This window comes from Brachycentrus maculatus, unplaced genomic scaffold (assembly GCF_059751285.1).
Source record: "Brachycentrus maculatus isolate JH-2025_06_01 unplaced genomic scaffold, ASM5975128v1 h1tg000005l, whole genome shotgun sequence".
Lineage (NCBI taxonomy): Eukaryota > Metazoa > Arthropoda > Insecta > Trichoptera > Brachycentridae > Brachycentrus > Brachycentrus maculatus.
In genome coordinates this window covers 2,699,362-2,724,161 of record NW_028280760.1, presented here as the reverse complement: position 1 = coordinate 2,724,161, position 24,800 = coordinate 2,699,362, and the positions used below count along the sequence as shown (strand labels likewise).

Genomic DNA, 24,800 nt, shown 5'->3' with positions numbered 1-24,800 from the left:
TTTAAATCAAAGTTAATTTACAAATACCTGTCTCTCCACAGCTGTCATCCACTTGTCAGTTGTCATTCAACAAAATGTCACAGCTTTGCTTGTTTGTTGAATTAGCATGCTCTATCTGAATATGAAGTGCATTCATTGGCTATCAGTGGTTAGAAAGTCGCCATGTTTGAATTTGTTTACATTTAGCGTGTGGTTTGTTTATAATATTACCCAGGCAATAATATTTGAGGGAGAGGATCCATTTAATTACTTTTTTTAAGGTGGAGACTGACCGGAGCATTTCGTCCTAACGGAACACGTTACGATGCGAGCATTTGTATAGTCAGTACAGCGAGCGGAGCGCTCCATCCATAGTTTCGGATGCTCGCCGCGAGCGATGTTACGACAAAATGCTCCGGTCAATCTCCACCTTAGCTGTCAATAATTGCATTAAATAAAACACCATTTTGTAGTTAGTCATTTTAATTAAATAATAATATTCAAAAAAATATTAAATAATTGTAAAAGTAATGTAAATAAATAATTATAATAAGTTCAGAAAACAATAAAATAATATCAAATAAGTGATAATTCAGGGGGCTGATTGGTTTCATAGGACCAGGGCAGTTCTTCTCCAAACTTGACTCTGTACGCCCGAGAGCGGTGCGGGTAGAGGTTGGGATGGTCCACGTAGGCATCGCACTGGGAGCACCACACCGACAGGTCGGCCAGGGAGAGAGACAAGGCGTGCTCGGTCCGCTCGCAATGCTCCACCATGTGCCCTTCTATGTAACGACCGCACGCTCTCTGCAAATAAATGATAAATAATCTTTTAATAGTACAAATCACAATCCTCCGTGAAGTATTTACTGAATGTGTGGAGATTGTAATCTGTGTTAAGTGATTACAATCTCCACATAAACAACAGTAGAAAATAGATATCACAGAATCTTACAAAAATGGTTACAGAACACTTAGTAAGTATCTAAAGAATTTAAAGTAATTATGTAATTAAGTAACATTTAAAATAAATTAAAAATATTAACACAAGTAAGGTAATAACTAAAATTTTCATTAAAAAGTAAGATCACAAATTCTGAAAAAATCAAAAAGTTAAAGTGAATCTCGATTTTAATATTTTTTTAAATACAGAAAATACTTATGTGGAGTACATTCATGAGAAGAAAATTATTATTTCTTTTGATATGAAGTAATAATTTTTTTGTTAATTTTTAAGAAATGGTAGTAAAAATAAATTGAACTTACAGTAAAACAATGCAAGCAGACCCAGTTTTCTGGTGTGTGATCACAGTTAACGCATTTTTCTCCTTGAGCAAAATATTCATCCTTAGATTCAGGACGGAGAGAATCCACATGAGGACACCAGCTTAGTGGAACTACGGCATACATTTCTTCATTCACTATTGCCTAGAAAATACATCACTTTATTTAAGAAACAAAAAAAGCTAGTCAATAAAAATGGAAAAATAAAAGTATATTGTACTTACATCCATGTTCTCAGCCAAATAATCTACGAGGGTTTTGGTCTGGACGGCTCCAGTATTGCTAGAACTAGAAGGACCTGCTTCCGAACTGCTTTCCTTCGGATTGGATACAGTTTTCGCTTTAGATGGTTCATCTTTTACATCAGACATACTTTGAAATTTTATTTTATTTACATCATCTTCGTTGCACTGGGAATGTTGAGAAGTTTCGTCTTTTACAGGGGTGGTTTGATCACCACTTTTGTCTAATATCTTATTTTCTAAAGTCAGAGAATCAATATCCTGAATCACTTTGTCTATTGCCCTATCGGTGCTAGGACTGTCCGGTACGGTTTGACTGTCGTAAGAAGAATTCTGATCAGAGCTGTTGAGGCTAGATTCGTTGTCATCTTTTTCTATTTTTATGGGGATAAATTGAGGTTCTTTTACTATCAGACCGCGGCTTTTTTCCGGAGTCGGTAAAACGTTTTCTTTTGGCAGGGCCACTTGAAAGCAAATATGCTTCCAGTACTGCTTGTGAGATGTTATTACGTCGTTGATGGAGTCTACAGCGCTCGGGTGGGGCGGCTTCCTGGACTCGTAATGGTGGACCAGAGGGTCCCGAAGCAGGGCTTTAGTGCACATGGCCATGGCGTAGGATATGGCCGTCACATTGTACCCCCCCTCCAGGCACAGGATGATCCTTCCCCCGGCCAATCCGGACAGCCAATGGGTGAAGCGCCCGAAGCATTCTGGACTCACCTTACAACCTGCGCGGGCATAATAAATGATTAATGATTTAAATATAAAAATAAAACACTTGTGTAAGACCATTTTTTGAGATTATTAATGTAAACTCTAAAATTAGTTGTGTTTACATTAGAAAACTCAAAAAGCCATCTGGTAAAAGTGTTTAATTTACACATTCAAATCACTATGTTATTCCACAAAGTAAATGCCAAATCCATAAATGATATAAATCATTAGTAATGTTACAAATGTGTAAATCTATCTCGCAAACATATAACAGGTTTAGTTTTCAAATTTCGGAACAGAGAATATTTGTTAAAATGTTCTGCATTTAAATAATCACTAACCATCATTAAATTGTCAAAAATAATTATATAATCAATATTAATTATCTCTTAAATATTATATTTACATACTAACCTCCGAGAGGATCTCCGATACAAGCATCAAATCCTGCAGATACGAGTACTAGTTCTGGATTGAATTCATATGCGATGGGAAGAATAATTTGAGTGAATGCGGCCAGATACTCCACGTCACCCATTCCTCGCTAAAAATGATGGACAAAATCATATTAAAAAAGAAACTTGACAAGTATATATATTTTTTTCCGGTAATATATCCAAAATTAAACAAGGTTATTGGATGGAATTCTACTTTTATTTACATATATATTATAATATGAGACGCATTTTGTCTTATTAAGACATTTTGTCTTATTAATGTCTGAATAAGACGAAACGAGTAACATATTATCATATATATGTGAATAAAAGTAGAATTCAATCCAATAACCGTGTTTAATTTTGGAAATATGTATTACCTAAAAATTTCAAATGAAATTCTACCAACTGTCTGTAATTACAATAAATAAGTATGTACATAGTGCGATTGAATAAGTTTGTTGGAGATCTGATAGAACACCTTATTCCAGGGTATGTTGACATTAAACCCAGCGGCAGGTCCCGACCCGACTCTGGTGTGGTCTCCATCTTTAGTGTGCGGGAAGAAGGTGCCGTGGTCGTATCGATGAAGAGAAATGTACAGCACTCGGGGGTCGTCCAGGAATATGCTCTGCGTGCCATTGCCGTGGTGTACATCCCAATCCACAATCAAGATCCTGTAGAATATTCAATTCTATAATTATATTCAATGTCAGGCAGGAAACAAGGAAAGAATGCAAGGGTGATATAAGCAATATCAATAAAATTAAGAAAGGTGTGTTGAGATGGTTTGGACATGTGGAACGTATGAGTAAGGAAAGAACGGTTAAACAAATTTAGTAGTTGGAAAAAGAAGCAGAGGAAGACCAAGAAAACTTGGCACAATCAGGTATGTCAAGTACTTAGTACAGTAAAATAATTGTGACCCATTTTCATTGATGAATTTTTTTTAAACAAATATGTATTTGTATTTTTAATTTTAAAACAAAAGTTAAAATTTCAATAAATAATAATAAAAGTTCACCATTCATCACTCCGGACATCAAATGAATTTATAATTTTACTTTTATATAGTTGTGATGGTTGATATTTCTCCTTCAAACCCCTTATCCGTACCCGATGGTGCATAGGGCACTGCATTTAAACACAGTGTTTTCTAGATCGTTACAACAATAAGGAAAGGTGATCAACCCTCCGCTTCAGGTACCAGTCCAGGCTAATATTGAATAAATATTAGAGTGAAAAAATCATTTACATTTATTTGACACCCTCCTGGGAATCGAACCCGGGACCTCCAGTATGGTAGCCGAGCGTGATGACCATCACGCTACCGAGGTGGATTACCATTTAACTACAGAGTTATTTCACTCGAGGTTAATAGTCAGTTTTATTGCTACGAGAAGGGGTCAATGAGTGTAATGATTATGAGAACCACTGGAGTATAATTATGGTGGAATAAAAATAATAAATAAATAGATGTTGATAATTACCTCTTAAGAGAGTGGCAGGACAAGGCGTATTTGGCTGCAACAGCCACATTGTTAAATATGCAGAAGCCGCAGTGCACATCCTCCGAGGCGTGGTGTCCGGGAGGGCGCACTGCACACACTCCTCCGCGGGACTCTCCCCCCAGCACGCTGTCTACCACCTGCACACATCACAGTAAACCTGTACATTCTTCCGGGCGCGGCTCTGCCTTCTGTGACAGTGCGCAGTATATGCGCCACCAAGATCCTTATTGTAGTACTTTTCTTTTTTTAGATGGGAATTTCATTTAATTCAATTCACTTCAATTCAATTTATTTACAATTAACATACACATTACAAACTTAAAATCTACAGCGTCTACATTAAAATCGAAAATATGCAAGAATACTATTGCTAAAGGTGTAGAAGAATCCCGCTTCGGAAAACTCCTTCACACACATGGAACAGATCAATATCCAATGAGATATTGTTCAACATAGCGGTAGCTCTTCCTACAGGCATTATTTACCTTGCTTATTATGTACACGGTTTATAGACCATTAAGTGGATTTTTGTTTCTTCTAACTGAAAAAAAAGTCCGGCTCCGTGGTTAGCGTGTTTAGCTACCGTGCTGGAGGTGCCGGGTTCGATTCCCAGGTACCTAAAGCGCAGGAGTGATCACCTTGCCTGCATGTAAGTAACAATCAAAATAACACTGCATCAATACCATTGGGTGCGGATAAGGGTTAGAAGAAAAAAAAAAAGTTTTGTACTGACATTTCTGGAAAACATTGGTGGAACTTCATTTTATAGAATAACTATGTAATTTTTTCCACATTAAATTTATTTGACCAGCAGTCGGGTTTCATCGTAACCGACATCATCAGACTGGTCTGATACTGTGAAGTTCCTGATTGGCCCACACTAGATTATCGCTTGTTGTTCGCAACACAGATTAAAAAAAAAGTTTTATTTTAATCTGTGTTGCGAACAAGACAGGATAATCTAGTGTGGGCCAATCAGGAACTTCACAGTATTTGCTCATTGCTGGGAAGAAACCACGCAAAACTCCTTAGGAGAAGCCGGACTGTCGACTGTCGTCAACAGACCTTCCCTTCTACTAGAAGAGGGTTCGGCAGAGGGTTGGTTTATGGTACCAGTACTAGTGTAGTGCCCGTACCTGCAGCACGCATCCGGCAGCCATGGAGGCGCTGGCGTAAGTGTCGGGGTGCAGGTACAGGGAGTCGTAGCGCTGCTGCTGCGCGAGCAGCGTGCGCGGCGGGGAGGCGGCCGTGGCGCGCGCTTGATCCACGAGCGCGGCGCTGTGGGCCAGGCGCAGCTCCGCCTCCGTGGCCGCGCGGCCCGCCACACGCCGCATGCGCGCCACCAGGTTCCAGTCTGTCAGTCGCCCGTGCACGCGCGTCAGTCGCTCCGGACGCTCCACGTGACCACTGGACATTTAAATGACAACTTCTTAAATATGTGCATTTAACCCTTCCCTTACAGTGCTAATAACTTCCGCGTGCACCGGTTATATGTATTTCGTACACCATATGAAAATGTGATTTAAAAACAGGAAAAATGTAAATATTCTTAAATGTTGCTTTTATTGAGCATAGTTGAAGTTGAAATGTATCAATTTTGTAATGTTAGCTCTGGTAAATACCTAAAAAAGATTTTAAAAAATACATCGCAAGTAACCGCCGTAGCTAGTGTAGCGACACAAACACCCTGAAGGACGACTTGTACGCAACTAAAATGAGATCGTCGGAAACAGTATGAAGCCGCGTGCGCGTGTACGTAAAGTGTGGCACGCACGCTTACACTGAGGAACGTTTGTGCATTGGTGATTCTATCTCCGATTTTTTTTTCAATTTATATATTTCCGTTGCTGCAAATGAATAACTGGATATTATAATACTTTTATATAACACTAAAAGTATTACGGTGAAATACAAAAATTCTGAGCCCGTATCTATTATATTTTATGTTGATATTCTCAAAGTACTTCAAGTTGTAGTAAATACATATTACCGGGAGGGAAAGGTTAAATAAAACTGTACATATGTAAGAAAAAATAAATACAATTAGAAAGGACAGAAATTAAAATTTGTAACAAAAATTATTTTGAACCGAGCGACAAACTAGCCTCTCAACAAACGCATCCTCCAATGTTCATCCGATGTTTTTCTTTTGTTTCTTATTGTGATCTATATTTTTTCCATCTAATATTAATTAAATAAATAGAAAAAATCAATTATACATACGATTATTATATAAGTATATGTAATATTTGACTGTGGTCAAACATATTTTTATGGTAATCAGTACCATAAAAAAATATTTTTTGTATGTAAATGTATTTTGATAGATAATAAAAATTTATATATCTCGAGCCAACTAATAAACCATAGACCAAATAGAACATGACAATTTATGATACATAAAATATCCTCAGATAGGTACTGATGAAAATTTCATCAAAGAAAACTAATTTTTATCAGCTGAGATAACATCGCCAAATTGAAAGGATGTATCTGATTAGAGTTTTCAAAAGTTTATGAAGTATAAAATGACGGCAATTTACTAGAGAAAAAGAGCAGTATATGTACAAAGGGTTGGCTTAACTTCTATTTCTTTATATGAACTTCATTGAACTAGTCAGAGAGATTTGTAAAATAAATCTGTAATGGTGCTATGGATATAGCCCGAAACTATTTTTTGAAAGAGAGTACCGTTTTTTTCATCAGCATAAACATGATTTAAAATTTTTAATTAATTTAAAAGATTGCTCAAAAAATTACTTACGGTTCACATATATTCTTGTGCTTTAACATAGCCTCATCATAAACATAACACGGCTTATCAGGGGATAGGAGGCTGGTTGCTAAAATAAAGAAATTATTTTATTATTAGAAACATCCTATTTTATCAGAAATTTAGCCTAGGTTAGATTTTCTTTAGCCATTTGAGAATCAGAAATATGGGGATTTGGAAAACTCAAGTTGCTGACAAAGTCTTCTTCTTCTGGTTGGTGTAGGCCTTGTGGCCTGTTTTTAATAGGGAATAGTCCCCTGCTATGTCGATTCCCAGCTGTCGATCCATCTCTTTGGTGGTCTGCCCGGGAGTTGTCTACCTTGGAGTTGACCGTACAGTGCAATGTGGGGGAGTCTGGGTGGTTCCATTCTCCTCACATGCGCATACCATTGTCTCCTTCGTTGCCTTCCCCACATAACGACATCTTCGATCTCACATATTTCCCTTATCCAGGCGTTCCTTATTCTGTCTCGTAGACTCTTGCCAGATATGCTTCTTAGAGTCTTCATTTCTGACAAAGTGCAGGCATTCAGAGAAAACAAAAGTGTGTGGGCCATGCGTACAGATGATATAGAAAGAAGAAATATAAAAAGAAGAGTGGAACATAATGAAGGAGTGAAAGAGAGAGAGGGCCTTTGTTTTCTCTAAATGATATCAGTTAATTACTTACTGATCTTCAAGTGGTTCAATCTCTGCAGGACTTGGTCTACAAAGGCCTTGGGCTGCACCGGGTAGCAGTCTCGGGTGGCGTACTTGTCTGGCACCTCTTCACTTCCCAGCCACTTGACTTGCACCCGGTGTTTCTCCTTCTTGATGTCCGACACATTCATGACCGTGGTGTCTGTACTGTAAGTCGGCTGGTAGTTGTAGCAGTTCCAATACGGCTTGTGGGCGTATATGCAGTTCAAGATGGTCTCTTGTATTCTGGAATTTAAACAAAATAATATAAGGATGACAAGGCAACATGACATTGTTTCAAAATGAATGTAATGTATAACATATAAATAAATGTCAATGTACCATAAATACAATTTTACAAGAGGCAAATAAAACTGAATCTGCATTTGTATAAAACAATACATACATACATACATAATAATATAAAAACATAATTCTAATATAAATCTACATGTTCTTTTAATTTCTATACAATGTTACATTTGGGGTACTGAACAAGTGACAATATCTGATTTTGAGATTTAGAATTTTTTTCAAATGTAATTTTACCAAAAGAAACATTTTTGAGTTAAAAGTGAAAATATCCCTCAATTGTATCATTTTATACATATTCCAAAACTAAACTGTAGGAAAATTTCGAATGGTTGAAGATTCGAAGCATTAAAGATTCGAAATTTGCCTACAGTTTAGTTTTGGAATATGTATAATATAAAAAAAATTAAGTATTTATATATATTGTTACAATTTTTTTTTCTTACGAGGGTGACGGTGGCACGAGGGGCACCAAGGCTGGATTTGCATCCCCCAAAAGGGCGCGCAGGGTGAGGGCGGCGCCCTCAGACAGGGACGCCGGACAGTAACCCCCTTCCAGCACCACGGCCATGGAGCTGCACACCCCCAGCAGCAGCTGCGTCAGGTAGGCGTAGCAAGCCGGGGTTACCTCCATTTCACCCTAAAGAAAAAATATTTTTTTAGGGGGAAATATCTAAGCCAGAAAGTCTATATTAATTACCCTACTCTCGGGTTATTTTCTAAGTTAATTCTGTAGAAAAAAAATCATATTTTTTTCTACACAATTATGAAAACAGATTTTTTTTGGACATAATAGGTGCTTTTAGGACGGAACTCACATACTTTTTCGTTAGCGTGTTCCCTCTCTCTTTCTCGCATTAAATGTTTTTGGCACAGGGTTAGCGCAATGGAGCAGAAAAAAAAGCGTATCACGTACGTTTATATGTGTAGGGCGGTTAAAGACTTTTCTTTCTTTAGTAAAGGGAAAAAATCATAATGGAGTAAAGACCCTCCAACAACTTTTTGATCACACAAATAGAATAACTATTTCTTGTGGTATATTACCAATTACTGGTATTTTAATTAGGGTATCTAAAAAAGTTACTTTAAAAAATAGGTAGGTACTTGTACATACAAATTTACATATTCAACTGTCACAGATTTTAACAATATATCATACATTTTTCACTTTATCCATAAACAGATTGGTAGGTCAAAAGCCTCGGTTTTTATTTTAGAGGCAAATTAGGATTTTTTTAGTGATAGCTTAACATGTCCTTATATTAAAAAATGCAAATAGATAATTTTAGGCAGTTGTAAATGCGTGACTATGTTGCCCTTTTAAGTTTGTTAAAATATAGCTGGTATATAAAATTTTTTTAAAAAAAACATAGAAAACATTGGTTGATATATGCATATCTGTATATTTGTTTAATTAATGTAAAAATAATAATAATCATAATAAAATGCATGATAATTTTATATTTTGTTTGGAAAAATAAGTGATGAAAATCATTGTATGGGCATGGCAACACTGCAGAAGCGGCGAATGAGGTATGCAATATGGTATTATTAGCTCCAATTTTGAATGTTCTATAGATAATTTACAATATAGATAATCCTCTTCTATATTATGATGATTTCTATGGATTTTAATGTCCGGTGAATTGATAGAACCCTTTAAAGTCACAGGATGATACATAAACTTGTTTTAATAATGTTTGAAGTTGGTAAATTGAAAACCAAACAAAGCAGCTAAAACTGTTCACATTGCACATTTTTTGGGCAATGGATAACTTCATTAATCAACATCAAATTCAATAACTTAAATATATAAATATAAAAAAATAGTGTAACTAACTAACCACCATGCTGGTTTTTGCATGGGTAGGTAAAGAGAATAGATCGCCAAACCATTCTGTCTTTCCAAACAATCTTTGTCTCTTCCGTATTCATGCGTCTCCTCATACATACACGCCCCGATTATTCTGACTCCTGTTCTGACCACTTTCAAGTATTTAAAATACTTGATCATACCAAGTTTTTTAAGTTAAGAGTGTGATAATGAAAATTTTCATGAAATGATTGCGACATTCACAAAGCTTTAAAAACATAGTCATTTATAACCTTCTCATCTCCAAGAGCGGAATCGTAACCGGCAGAGCAAATCACCAATTCGGGGGAAAACTATAACAAAAATATAAAAGAAAAGGTTTAAATAATCTGTTAAATAAACTCACCTCAAGGCAGCCGAGTGCTGCATCATATCCTGCCGACACTAGGATCATCTGTGGTTGGAACTGAGGAAAATTAAACATATTTCAATTCTTTCCCTAATCAAAATATTCTCAGTCTATCTGGATACTTAAATTCTGTGATTCTTCTTAAAGGATTTCCTAAGAGTTAGAAAGGAGGGCTGGGAAGTAGTTTTATTCCTCCCCCTCTCTATCAGGGGACATTCTCAACGAAGCTAGACAAAGTTTTATTCTCCTGCGAAATATTAATAACTTTTTTTTCAAATTCAAACCTTATGAAATTGCAATTTATTCTAAAAGTCATTATGATTTTTTTACATATTCTGTACCTTACATAATCTACAATTTTAGTCTTGGCATAATACGCATATTTTGAAAAGTACTCGACAAATGCCTCTAGAGGAAATATAATTAGCAGTTTTTTGTTGTTAGTGAAATCTATAGATAAGGCGGTATGCCCTGCATGTTAATAATGTTATACCTCTATAGCCATCGGAAGGAGGAGCTGATGCCAGATAGCGAGGTAATCGGAGTCTTGCATCTTGGTCTTGTTAAGGGGTACGTTGAAGTTGTACCCCGTGCCGGCTCCACAGCCAACATAATGGAAATCAGATTGCTTCAAATTTGGCCAAAAACCGCCATGCTCGTAACGATGGATGGAGAAATACACCACTCTGGAAATAAAGGATTTTTTTTAACAAGATTTTGTACTTTCTTGTAAGTAATTATTTAATTTTGTGCATGTTGTAACAGAGCTGTCAAAATTTACACATTAATCTTCTTTGACATCTTAGACCATTTAATTAGGGTGAATCACAGACAGCGATTTCACAAATCCAATGACAAGCTGAGAAGCCAAAGCCTAATTTGTATCTAAATAAAGTATCAGAAAGAGGAGTTTTAAGTTTTGTACTGACATTTCTTGGTGGAACTGCATTTTATAGAATAAAATTACAAAGATGTTATTTCATTCTAGAAAGAGGAGTAGTTTGTCCGGAATTCATTATTATATTTGTGGGATACATACCTTGGATCATCATAAAACATTTGTTGCGTAGCCTGTCCGTGGTGCACGTCCCAGTCCACAATGAGCACCCTGGAGAGACCGCAGCTGGTGACGGCATGCTTGGCGGCGAGGGCCACGTTGTTGTAGAAACAATAGCCGCAGGGCTCTGCCGTCATGGCGTGGTGCCCTGGCGGCCGCACCAGCGCCATGCCGCACTCCAGTTCCCTACGAGCCACCGACGACACCAGGTCGATGGTGCTGCCCGCCGCGATGAGAGCCAGCTCATGCGTACTCTGAAATCATTTTTTGTACCATTTTCATCAAATAATGTTTGTAATAGTTGGATAGTTTCTTATGCGCTATTTTCGTAAATTGCTCACTTGCTATTTTTGTGAATCTTACGAATTCTCTCAGAAATATTGATAAAACAGTTTAAAAAAATAACAAAACAGTAAATTTCCCATGTAATGTGTGTTCAATATGAACAGTCCTATAATTTGATTTTTATATTTATAAAAAAAAAAAATATATATATATATATATATAAATATACATATATACATATATACATATATACATACATATACATATATATATATATATATATATATATATATATATATATATATATATATATATATATATATATATATATATATATATATATATAAATATATATATATATGTATGTATGTATGTATGTATGTATGTATGTATGTATGTATGTATGTATGTATGTATGTATGTATGTATGTATGTATGTATGTATGTATGTATGTATGTGTATATATATATATATATATATATATATATATATATATATATATATATATATATATATATATATATATATATATATATATATATTAGTTCACAATTTATAACTGTTTTAGTGTTTCATTTAGTTTGATATTGAAGTTGTATCCCACATAATGGAAATCAGATTGCTTCAAATTAGGCCAAAAAATATCGAAACATTCAATTAGGCTAAAATATAAGGCTAGGATCTAAAGTTTCACAAGTTAAGTTTTAAGTTTCCCAATCAACAGTGACTGAAAAGCTGGTGACGCAATATGGAGCACACTGAATAGTTATTTGTATGGATCGATATTATTTATTTATAATGTAGAAAACAATAAAAAAAAATTTTTTTCAGAGTAAAAAATTACTTGGATACAGGTTAACATACATATTTATTACATGCTAGGATATTAAGGAACATAATTTTTTTTAATATAAATATAATTGCAATTTTTCGAAAACAGGTACAGGTGCTGTGTAAGCACAATTTAAGCAAATTAAAAATGTGTAAAAAAATTAAAAGGCCATCTCCAGAATTTTTCACTCAAGAATTACATGAATTTATAGTAATTTTGATTGTAAAGAGTATACTCGCTCACAATTAGGACTAGGCTATAAAACGTACAAAGTTGAAACCCAAGTAGGGACACGATAAGAGATATGTATTGTGGACATTAATAAATTTAAAAAAAAAAATCAATTTCAATTTTCAACAAAATGTATGTATGTTGTATATTCTTACAGGATGTATGTAAATCGCATCGAAATTAGCAGAAATAGCTTCCAGAAAGTCAACATCTTTAGACTGATGAGTGCTGAGCAGCATATCATAAACACTTTCCGAGTGCAACTGCAGAACTTCCTCCTTACTGGCGGCACGGGGTGATAGGGTTTTACACCTTTTTATCAGCCCTAATTCTTCACACCTAAAGTAAATAGCTTTGATTAGATTCTGACAAGGTTATTGATTCAATAGAAAATAGTTGATGTTTAATACCTTTTCATGATACAAGACAACCGTCCAGGGTTTTCAGGATAATTTGGGTCCCATAGACATTCGTGTTCCAACATTCTAGGTTCTAGAATGAGACCGACGTCTCCTCTTATGACATTTTTGGAGTCCATGGCCTACATTTATAAATTATAATTAATTTTTCAAAAAGCTATTTGATGCAATAAATTAAATAAAATATTTGGTATTTTAATTTTACTATTTTAGTAGCTGACAGCGGGCCACCGACGACATGTAAGAATGTGTTATAAGAATGGTTATTATCAAAGTGCATTCCCAAGAATTGTATTTAGAAATACAAACTTTAGTAAAACTGTATAAGATATTCAAAAGTGCAAATTGGATTATTAAAATATTAGAATATGGCATTATTTAAAGTATTTTCGTAATTTATCAGTAACATACAGTTTGATAGTGGTCCCTGAGATCAATATCGAATGAGGTTCTCTTCTTCAATTGAGCTTTTTTCTTGGCAGCAAGCAATGCGGATGAAGGCTGAAAAAAAAACAATTTTGTAAAGATAATTAATTTAAAAGAAAATACATAAATACAATATCAAATATTTTCAAAAACAATAAAATTTTCATCTATGCATAAGGAAAGATGCATACCTTAATAAGTGATTTCCCGAAAAGACTTGAAATCATAAATGAAATAGAGTGAGTTACGAATAATGTCAAGATAAAACAAACAAAGCAGTTATCTATTCTAGCATTTCCTAATCTATTAGCTGAAGAATTTGATATGAAATACAACATCAAACAAAAGGGTCTATTCATGAATCGAGGTTATTTTATGGTATTTTTAATTTATTACTATAATTCAGTAATATTTTTTAGATTCTAATTGTGTTACTACAAATCTATAAAAATCGTCATTTTACAATTTTCCCTTTTTTTATGAATAAGGATATACAAAATGGCTGGCCGTTTTTAAAAATGACAAACTCAATCATTGCTCTCTGCCCCAGAGAAGTTCGAGAGGCACTCTTTGCTGTGAGTTAAGACTACAAGCTGAAAGAGACGATCACTCCTCCCAGAAAAGCGGGTACGTATGATTGTATTAAGAATGAAACGATTTTGTAGCGCACAAAAATTTGCTATTGTAGATAATTTCAAATATCCATATTTTAGACGCATTTATAAAAAATATTTAAGATCAAAATGAATACTATTATAATCGTAAATTTTTACATTTTTTTTACAAAAAATAATAGGTGAAAAGACATAAGGTCTTTTCACCGATTCTTTGCTTATTACTACAATAAACTAGTGACTGTAAATTAATAAACGCTTATTTACAATTTTTATCTGATATGTACTAGAATAGTTATGAAGGTCAAGGGATTAAAAATTTACAGCAATTATGTAGTTACTAACTAACTAACTAACCATCAAGCCGCTTCTCCGCAGGGGTAGGCAGAGAGAATCGAACACCACACCAATCTGTCTTTGCAACCATTATTCGCCTCTTCCACATTCATGCATCTCCTCATACATTGTACAAAAATAAAAGAAAACTAATTATTATGAAATAAACGAAATATTAGTTGATCAAAGGCGTTTTAGAGAAAAATTATTTTTTATTATAATAAAGATAAACATACTTTAGCCGTCCCTGACATGGCTCTAGTTTGTATTTTTGCTTTTCGTGCCCCATTTCTCGTGGTCACACCAGAACCACTGCCAACGGAAGCTTTCTTGCTTTCATTACTAGTACGTCGTGAAGGAGGAGGAGTAGCCTAAAATGCACATTCAACATTTATATCAAGTAAACTCTCTTAAATAATAATCCTTAATACGAAAAAAAATAAATTTATAACGTCGAAGCTTAGTTGAAACATGACAAGAGAATGTAAACAATGGAATTCTTTGTGGTGGATTTAAAGATATATAGAACTAAATATGTACTCAAACTTACCATGTACGCGGTTAAATAAATAATAATATTAAAATCGCAACGTTACACAATATTTAACAATCATAAATACTAGATAAGCGAACTGGGCCAAATATGCAGCCTAACCCCAAATTTCCCACATAACTGCGCGCAAAATCATAGAAAAATAGCAAATTAAAATGCAGATTTCCCAATTACCGACAGAAATGACAGCTGGATGTCGAAAATATTTCGAGTATTTTTTTAGTTGCGCAAACTTCAAAAATTAGATAAAGTTGAATTGAAAGTGTTATACTGATAATGATACCATAACGGGAGAGAGCTAAATTCTTTATTCTTCTGTCCTCTGCAAGTATCCTTATTTGGGTATGTGAGTAATCCTTAATCCTACGCAATTTATCACCGTAAGGCCTAAACCTACATGATGAAATCTTGATGTTAACAATTTGATGGACAAGTTCTTATGGTTATTTCATCTCAGAATTACAAATTTATAATGCAGTTTCCAACCAGGTTCTCTTATGTAGTCATTGCTGTGTTATATATATATTTTATTTTTTCCCTACAATTAATTCGAGGTTATATTACTATTTTAATTTCACGAAAATAAATAAAATAATCCCAGATTCATAATGGCATTTGGGAGTGCCACTATTCACAAGTTTCGTCTCTTTGACAGACACTTTCAGATAGATTTTTTTACTACTTTATAAACAAAAAAAATAAAATAATTGCATATTGAAACATGTTTAATTATAAATCTAAATCATATTAAAATGTAGTAGAATTCAGTATACTTTTTACTTAACTGAACACAGGGATTAATAGCGAATCCTTTGTTAAATGCAAATTATACGTTTTTACATTGGTTAGTGCAGGAAAGATAATTCAACAAATATTAAATTAGCTTTTACAAGTTGCAAAATTGCTGTAGGACTTTCGATACACAATGGCAATACAAATGTGAAAACCTGAGAAATTTACTTATTTATGGTTTATTTTTCATTTTCTGAATTTGCACTCAGTAAAATAATAAGTCTGGGTGGTGTAATTTACTTTTTAACATTTGTGTTTTCCGCAGGGTCACAATGAATGGAATTTTACGATGTAAGAATATTATAAAAAAATCAGTAAAATTAAAAAATCCACAATGTTGTTCAGTGAGCACTTTATCACCCTTGGCCACTGCTTTCAATCACAGGCCTCGCTCTAAATTGAATTTTAGTTTAGTAAAGGATGATACAGTAAGTATTTCAACTGAAATTCCTATTTTTTACTCCGATGAAACAGCATCTGAAATTAATGTCTTTGTTAAGTAATTTAGAAGTATCTAATCATAGGATTTCATGGTTCAAAACACTCACTGATAATTTTGTTTTTATAATTAAAGTGTAACTTTGTTTTATAATCACTATAAATATTTTATTATAACTTAATTATAATGTCTACCGGTTTCAAAGCTAACCGCTTCTTTATCAAGACTGATTAATACTAAAAAAACTTACTTTTTTAGTATTAATCAGTCTTGATAAAGAAGCGGTTAGCTTCGAAACCGGATATTATAAATAAGTTGTATTAAAATATTTATAGTGATTATAAAACAAAATTACATTAAAATTATAAAATGGAAAATCAAAAAGTTAGTGTGTCAAATTTAAATTATAATTTTGTTTTTGTTTGAATATTCTTATCTGGATGGCGCTTTTAATTTTTTTTCCTTTTGACAGGGACTTTTTAAAAGGGAAGATTTGCGCGGAAATGATGGATTTTACTTATTTAAAGAGAATGCTATCTTCAAAAGCAATGACCTGATAGATGAAGCAGTCAGCACAAACCGACAAAGGCCAATGGTGGAAATATTTGATGAATTGTCGGACACTCTTTGCAAAGTGGCGGATTTATCAGAGTTTATTCGGATAGCCCATCCCAGTGTGCACTACCGACATGCTGCTGAAGATGCATGTATCAGTGTTTCTGGAGTCGTAGAAAAGTAAATATTATTTATTTTGAACTTTTCTAACCGTACAGTCCAAAAGCTTTTACTGCTGCATCATACTAAATGTCAACTAAATTGTAGTCATTTCTTGAGATTTTCTGGGGTTATTTTTCGACAAATATTTTCAAATAGGAAACCTGCAAATTTGAGACTACTCTCAACCAATGAGTCACCCTTCTACTAACATGGAATAAATAGGTTTAGGAAAAATATATTTTCATACAAAATAAAATTACTAAATGAATTGTACTTAATCATAAAAGTTATTTTATTGAAACAATACTGAAAGTAAACATTATCTAAGAGTAAACGAAACCGCAACTGGTGAAACTACTAGAGTACATCACTGGTTCATCATTCTAAAGGTAAATATAACTAAATTCCATTACCAAATTATCGGTTAATAAATTTCTAATTACCGGTAATTTTTGCTTTCACTTATTACATTTTTGTAGAAAGTTTATTATAAATTTTTCTGTGGAGTGGCATTCTTCATCAGCGTTTTTCCAAAGTTTAGACACTAATCGCCCTATAATTTTATTTTGGTTGTAGTTTGAGTAAGAAATGGTGGACCTGCAGTATATCCAAATGCGGGTTATAAAAGACGCATTATAACTGGCCTATACTCTATGTGATTTATCCATTCAATAATGTTGCCATTATTTTGTCTTTAATCCTTTTGTGATTGAGAATAAATAAATTTGAATATTTATTTTAAATATTAATTTTGTAAAATGCACTTACTATTTTGTAATCTATAATTTTTCTTTTCAGGTTAAATACACACCGCCCATTATACGATGCATTAAAAAACTCTATTCTTAATGAAAATTCCGGCGATCAACATGTAGCTGAATTATTTTTATTTGATTTTGAACAATGTGGAATCCATCTCGATACTGGTCCTCGAAAGAGAGTTGTACAGTTGAACGACGCCATTCTACAGATTGGACAAAGGTTCATGGCTGGTTGTTCTACACCGAGAAAAGTGCGGGGGGATGTTATACCATCGTCTCTAAGGGAGTAGTAAGTTATTTTTTGCCTTCTATTTTTTTCAGTTTTGGAATCGGCATGTCAAAACTCACCCGACTTTAGGCGTTTTTCAATGGCACTCTAAATAATTTTTCAATACCTTCTAAAACGGTTATCCTCAAGACTATCACTCTATTCGGTGGTCTAAAATTTAGCAGAGTTACTAATCATCTCAGGGCCAAACAATACAGGTAAGAAAATTAAGCTTGTGGTGTACTCAAAGAGCAAATAGTCCTGAATTTGGTTACCCTGTGGCGGACTGTATATGTTTTGACTATATTTGTCATTTGTAAATAATGTCTTGAAATATTTTTAGCTTTGGCAACGATAGAGAGGTGATGGTATCGGGACTTCAGGTGGAGAGTGGTGAGGAGCGAGCGAGAGAGGCAGCGTATAGACTCTATCTCTCTCCAGACCCCCTGCAGGAGCAAACACTGCTCAACTTACTGAGTTGCCGATACGAAATGGCACAACTCTGTGGGTTCAGTAGCTATGCTGATCGGTAAATTAATTATTTATTTCATCAATTTACAAGTCGCTATTACAATTGAATTGTACCAAAGAAGCTGTCTTTATTTAATCTATTTTCAAAATTAGTTTAATCTTTTAAGTTGCGGAAATCTAGGAACTATTTTTGAATTAAAAAAAATATGTTGTTCAATTTGTCTGAATTTTATTGAGCAGTAAATTAGTAAATAAGTTCTGCTGACATCCTTACAGGTGGCATAATAAGTTTCATACTTAATTTTAATTTTCTGGAGTATTTTTTTTAGTTTCTCAGACACACGTGTGGCTCCATATAGGTATGGTAGGAAATTATTCTCCCAGTACTACTTAAAGGGTTAATTAGTTATTTAGTTCTAATTTTGCTACTTCAAAATTTTCAGCGCTATAAAAGCGAGCACAATGGAAACTGCCTCAAATGTTCAACAATTCCTGGACATTCTCTCTGATAACTTGAAGGGAAGGGCCCAACAGGACTTTGACCAGATGCTGAGCATGAAGAAGATTGAGGTTCCCTATGCCAAGCAGTTGGGGATATGGGACACTCCGTACTTCACCCAGAAGGCCAAGAAGGACTGGCTGAAGGTGGCCAGCTCCGAGTACAGTCCGTACTTCTCCCTCGGAGCGTGTATGGAGGGATTCAACCTGCTAGTACAATCACTTTATGGAATATCACTAAACCACGAAGAACTGGAACCAGGTTTGTACATGTATTTTACGAGATATGGTATTATTGTATTGAATCTTTAGTAATTATCTATTTATTTATGAATTCCTCTACCTACCTTTTTGAGTTTCTGAGAATAATTGGTAGAATTCAATTACGCTTAAATTGTTGAAATATGTATTAATCATATTGTTTGGACCAGTCATGATATCTCTTTTAGGTGAAAGTTGGTCTCCAGATGTGTACAAATTAGCTGTAGTCCATGAGTCGGAAGGCTTATTGGGACATATCTACTGTGATTTCTACGAGCGAGCGCACAAACCTCATCAAGATTGCCATTTCACTATTCGGGGAGGAAAGCTGCTTCCCGATGGAACATATCAGGTTAGATAATCAAGACCGTTGTGGATTATTTTTGTGACATTCCTCCGTCTATCCCAGCAACCTGTGGTCCTGAGAGCCTCTGCCGAAGAATAGACTGTTACACTTGTGACTTTGTGGTTCCGGCTACCTCTAGGTGACACTCCTTCTTTCTCTCCTTTCTATCCAGACTATCCTGATTATGCCCAGCGTATTGAAGAATGTGTTTAGGACAAATGGAAGACGGTATGTCAGGCACATTCAACTCTAAAGATGAATCATCAAGCGTATGCTTTAAGTACAACATCTCAAAGGCATCTATCTTCTTTCTCTTTTTCGGTTTATGACTGCTATAGCATTGTCCCTCATTTAAGCATGACACCTATAGCTTAGCCAAATAACACTATGTGTGCGGCAGACGGTAATAATTGATGTAAAACTCTAGCAATTATTTGTGTCTGTATATAAAATATGTCTCCCCACAAGTGACCCATTTGATGTTTGATTCTCAGAACCCAATAGTGGTGGTGATGTTGTCGCTGGGCTGCGGGACATGGGGAGGGCCCGCGCTGCTGACTCCCGGAGCGGTGGACAACCTGTTCCACGAGCTGGGCCACGCCATGCACTCCATGCTCGGCCGCACTGCGCACCAGCACGTGTCCGGCACACGCTGCCCCACTGACCTGGCCGAGGTACCCTCCATACTGATGGAGTACTTTACCGGTAACCCTGAGGTGACTCATTTCATCAATTTATTCAAATAAAAAATAATTAAAATTTTGTTGGGAAACTACACAACACTTCATATTTTGCATAAATTATGTGGTTTTTATTTTTATTTTCTGGATAAAGTAGTTTTTTTTAATGCATCGAATAATATGTATGTTTATTGAGAATGGTCAAATTTTCATGAGTAAAAATAAAATTCTTTTTCATAATTATCTTAACAGCGCTTGTGCATTACACGGAATTTTACAGTCCGGCAGTCCGGTTTTGAAAAATAAAAAAGATTATGACTGTTTAGCGTGATCGACATACGCGCACTGTGATCACGCACCGATCGAGCAAACCGATCCGAAGAAAGAAAGACAATAGCACAAGCCAATCTAAGCCGTTTATCATGCTAACTAAAGTGCTGGATGGTAAAATTCCGTGTAGTGCACAAACGCCCTAAGGGTTACTGTTGTGTCCAGACTGTTGCGCAAACATTTTTCAACTTGATTGGCAACACTGGATCTTTGTCCCTCCTCTACTCTCCTTCCATTTCCTCTACCTGCAGTGACAGGGGTGATGGGCAGTATGACACTGGCAGTGAATTGCTAGTGATTAGAATAACTACATGATTAAATAATTGCGATTATGATGAGCCACTGTCGATAGTATCAAACTATTAACAATATAGTCCATCTAAAGGTTACATAGTGTGGAGAGTGTGCTGCAATTCTCGATTCCAAAATCTTTAGCTAAGCATTTGTTCCAAGTCCAGTCTGAAGCAGACGAGCCAATCTTGGAGATGTTTGGTAAAGAGTTACTAAATCTGCAGCAGTAATTTGTAATTTTCCAGGTTGTCCGATTATTTGCGAAACATTTTCAAACACAAGAACCGATGCCAGAAGAAATGATCCAACGACTTTGCGCCTCAAAACATGTGTTTGGTGCTAGCGACATGCAACAGCAGGTAGCTAATTTATATATTTCTTAACCTGTCCGGGAGTATGGACGTAAATGAACGTCAGTGCGAATTTTCCTTAAAGGAGTATCGACGTTAATGAACGTCGAAGTGCGTCTGTCACTTGTATAGCAATGACACCTGTGGATATTTGTGGGTAATTTTGTCATAATTGAAAAATATTTTTTTAAATTATTTTAACATAATTTCTATCTTCATAATTCATCGAATTGAGGAAGGAAAAAAAAATTCATGTAAAAAAAACCCACTCCCCAGAGAAAGTCGGACATCAATTTTTGTACTCCGGAAAGGTTAATGCAATAAAAAATATAACTATATTTTATCCAAGTTTTTTTTATTTAACCCGCAAACCATTGCGACTATCCGCAATTTTTGCAGATAACCGCGTACAGTGGTGTATAAATATTTAGTTATTTGTATGAATAATTATGTTATTTCATGTATAAAATTTATTTACAAAAATATTAATGAGCAAAATATGAAATGTTCTAGGTATTTTATTCAGCTTTGGATCAAAGATATCATGGGATCAAATCACCTGATGAATTAACTTGTACTACGGAAGTATTGAAAGACATACAAAACCAGTACTACAGCCTTCCTTATGTAGAAAATACAGTAAGTTATTTAATTTATAATTCAAATGAGGGCATTGGTGACAAATGGCAATGTCTAAATGTCACAACATAAAATATAATACGTAATTAACTTTATATGTATAATATATGTCTAATGTGTAATCCAGACATTATTACGATGTAAAGGAGACTTATTTGATTTTTGGCATATGAGTAGCTCTACTTCTAAACCACATGCTATCGCAGACAGCTCATGTGCCGTATCATGCCAACCCGAGCACTGTTCGCATGTTTTGACTTGTTTGCATTACATATAATAAACGACCAAACTGAGCTCGCCAGTAGCCACTTGACACTTTTTGTTGGAAATTCTTCGATAAAAGACCTAATTTTATCTTTTTCTTATTATTATAGTTAAACTTGTTTTATTTTTTTATTTTTAATATTAGGTTAAGTTTATTTTTTTATTTTTTATTGCTTGTTTTTTTTTATGGGACAACTTCCAAATTATGTTAACTCTAATGAAAAATAAAATAAGCTGACATTTTTAGTTCTATTTTTGTGAAAAAAGCACGAGCATAAAGTGGTTAAAAATGCTCTCAGTATTTGAAAACATTTTATGATGTTTATCTGACAACTATTAAAATTCTTACAAATAAACAGCTATTCAAACATTGTGAATCTAAATAAAACTCTACTAAATGATTGAGACAACTCACTTTCAAAAGTTTGATTTCCTCTCCTGTAAATTTCCTTGTATGCAGTTAGGTTAGTTCTGCATTCGGGTGATGAAATAATACAGCGTAATACTGATCTAATTTGTAATATATACTTTTAGGCTTGGCAGCACCGCTTCAGTCATTTGGTCAGTTACGGAGCCAAGTACTACTCTTACCTCATATCGCGAGCTGTGGCTTGGAGCACGTGGAGGAATGGGTTTGCGGCCGACCCCCTTTCCCGGGGGGCGGGAGACAGATTCCGGAATGGCATCCTGAAACACGGGGGCTCAAAGACCCCTCAGGAGCTACTCTCCCAGTACCTCAAGCCGCAGGCCATTACCCCAGAATCTCTCGCCAATGCCCTCGCTGACGAGTTAGACCATCACCAGGATCATATCAACAGAGTTCTCAGAGTCAATGAAAAGCGATGAATAACACTTAAATAGTTCTACTGTTTTGTTTTATGCAGTTGAATTTTCGTATATACGTATTTCCTTTGTGATGAAGGGCAATGTATCTTCTTATTCTACCATTATCTGCGTGGATCTTCTGCCTTTGGCACCATGACCGTTTTCAGGCATGGGTGTCCATCATGGCTTATACTAGTCTTTGTCTATCGCCAGGGAACAGTTATTCCTCCCTGAGACCTATCCAGAGTTTAGTTTCCATTGTTCCAATGACAACTACCGTCTACCTTTTCCTGTTTTATGAATTCAACAGGCAACACTTTGGACTTTATATCATGTGTCCGAAGCATTATCTTTTGACAGATATCACAAGCTTGCACCGACTTTTGTGCGAGACAGCATAATTTATTATTCATTCTATCCATGATATTTTGAGGATTCTGCAGTAGCTCTATATTTCAAAAGCCTTCGCCCGACTTGGATCTACATAATTGTATAAAGCAATATACTAAATGAGTAAAATCCACAAAAATACAGTCATCTTTTTTGTTACGATGTACTCATATTATTGTTACCTTGTTTTTATAAGATTATGTATAGCATTTATAAGACTGAATGTCTGAAGGTGCGCTGAGCGCATTTTAGTATATGTGTAAAAAAACTTATTTATAAAATAAAACATTTAAACAACATGGGTGATTTGATAAATCTTACACAAGGCTTTATGTACCTAACTGATTTGAATCCCAAAATTGAAGAGGCATCACATACTACATATTATGTGAATAATTTCATAAGCAAAATATGTTAGTCCAGTTCCTGCATTTTAGGAAATTAAATTAGGAAGTCATGACAATTTATGTATTAATTTTAAATCAAACACAGATTTTTTTGAGTCTACGACATTCGAATGTCGTTTGATAATACCTTGTTAGGGCATTATCAAACGACATTCGTTTGATAATGCCCTAACAAGGCGAAACAATTGTCACAATATAATTTTTTATGTGTTTTTTGTTAATAAAATACAACTTAGTAGACTCAAAAAAATCTGTGTTTGATTTAAAATTAATACATAAATTAAAATGGAGTTCTACAAGTTAAACGCCAAGTCAATAAATAAGTCATGACAAGGTTGTGAAGGTGAGTTGCGCACGGGGGCAACCGTGCCGTATTTTATTCTTCCTTTCCAAAGAAACTTAACATAAAATTTTACATTTCAACAAACTTCTCGAGAATAGATAGGGGTGTGGAGCCATTGCGATTTTTTTACTATACAAAAATAATTTAGAGCGAGTAAAAATTTACAAAACTATCTGACAAACTTTTATATCCAATTTTTTTAGAATTTTAAAGATAAGTTTGTTGAAGTGTAACGTTTTAGAATCAATTTTTTTTTTATGATTGTGTCTTTTTACTTTGTAAGGAATGTGTGTATGTTGGTGTCAGTGGTAACAACAATATCCCGCAATCATGTGAATACCCACGTAGTCTGGGAATGGTCATTCTAGAATTGTCTCTCCTTACAAGCAGTCACTCACTTTAGAGCTCCTAGTAACTAAATATAGATCGAATGGCTGGGAAGAATTTAGAGTTCGTCTTCTGCAATTCTTCATAGTTAATAATGATTTTGATGCCAAGCGTGCAGTTTTAGTGAATCTTTTAAGCTATTAAGTTAAATTTAATTCTTTAGTTACTTAAAGAAATAACGGAAGTTAGTTTTGAAAACTTGATCACATTGTTAGGAGAACATTCTGGGAAAATCTATTTGATTTTCAAAAGAGAGAATTTTTAGCGCTAATCAAAGCCACAATGAAAGTGTGAAAAATTTCTCTGTAAGATTAAAATCGACATTCGAATTGCCAATTTGGATCTAGATTAGAAAGAAATTTCACACTTTGATCTATAAAAATTATTGATTTTTATATACTTATCTTTTTTAAATGTTATATGGCGACATTCTCT

At 34.6% G+C, this 24,800-nt stretch overlaps 2 protein-coding genes across 6 annotated transcripts; one reads left to right on the top strand and one right to left on the bottom strand.

The window, feature by feature from the left end:
* Positions 1–450: 450 nt before the first annotated feature.
* Positions 451–15,030, bottom strand: HDAC6 (histone deacetylase 6). 2 transcript variants are annotated; one of them, XM_088257326.1, is made up of 18 exons: positions 14,904–15,030; positions 14,590–14,724; positions 13,389–13,478; positions 12,969–13,099; positions 12,714–12,897; positions 11,192–11,463; positions 10,646–10,838; positions 10,150–10,209; positions 8,377–8,570; positions 7,611–7,864; positions 6,932–7,010; positions 5,304–5,574; positions 4,147–4,304; positions 3,138–3,333; positions 2,634–2,763; positions 1,488–2,233; positions 1,246–1,407; positions 451–786 (listed from the first exon to the last, which is right to left on the bottom strand). In XM_088257326.1, the coding sequence occupies exons 1-18, from the start codon at positions 14,904–14,906 to the stop codon at positions 556–558; spliced, it is 3,489 nt and encodes a 1,162-aa protein (XP_088113452.1). In that variant the 5' UTR covers positions 14,907–15,030; the 3' UTR covers positions 451–555. The 2 variants fall into 2 exon arrangements, with proteins under 2 accessions (XP_088113452.1, XP_088113461.1); XM_088257335.1 differs by lacking the exon at positions 10,150–10,209 and adding an exon at positions 10,037–10,096.
* LOC148313851 (mitochondrial intermediate peptidase) lies at positions 14,665–23,553 on the top strand. 4 transcript variants are annotated; one of them, XM_088257380.1, is made up of 11 exons: positions 14,665–14,753; positions 15,964–16,126; positions 16,610–16,872; positions 17,653–17,904; positions 18,227–18,412; positions 18,798–19,114; positions 19,302–19,465; positions 19,954–20,175; positions 21,006–21,119; positions 21,624–21,749; positions 22,548–23,553. In XM_088257380.1, exons 2-11 carry the CDS (start codon positions 15,971–15,973, stop codon positions 22,857–22,859), a joined length of 2,112 nt encoding a protein of 703 aa, XP_088113506.1. In that variant the 5' UTR covers positions 14,665–14,753; positions 15,964–15,970; the 3' UTR covers positions 22,860–23,553. The 4 variants fall into 4 exon arrangements, with proteins under 4 accessions (XP_088113506.1, XP_088113498.1, XP_088113490.1 ...); XM_088257372.1 differs by lacking the exon at positions 14,665–14,753 and adding an exon at positions 15,064–15,252; XM_088257364.1 differs by lacking the exon at positions 14,665–14,753 and adding an exon at positions 15,111–15,248.
* The last annotated feature ends 1,247 nt before the right edge of the window (positions 23,554–24,800 follow it).

Bases quoted from the DNA above. Each gene is read 5' to 3' on its own strand.
- LOC148313851 (XM_088257356.1), top strand. From the start codon at position 15,346: ATGGTTATTTCATCTCAGAATTACAAATTTATAATGCAGTTTCCAACC. The intron at 19,466-19,953 runs GTTAGATAATCA...TTTGATTCTCAG, and splicing joins TTCCCGATGGAACATATCAG to AACCCAATAGTGGTGGTGAT. The intron at 20,176-21,005 runs GTGACTCATTTC...GTAATTTTCCAG, and splicing joins ACTTTACCGGTAACCCTGAG to GTTGTCCGATTATTTGCGAA.
- HDAC6 (XM_088257326.1), bottom strand. The intron at 3,334-4,146 runs GTAATTATCAAC...AATATTCTACAG, and splicing joins TCCTGCCACTCTCTTAAGAG to GATCTTGATTGTGGATTGGG. The intron at 2,764-3,137 runs GTGTTCTATCAG...CATCATTTTTAG, and splicing joins TCAACATACCCTGGAATAAG to CGAGGAATGGGTGACGTGGA.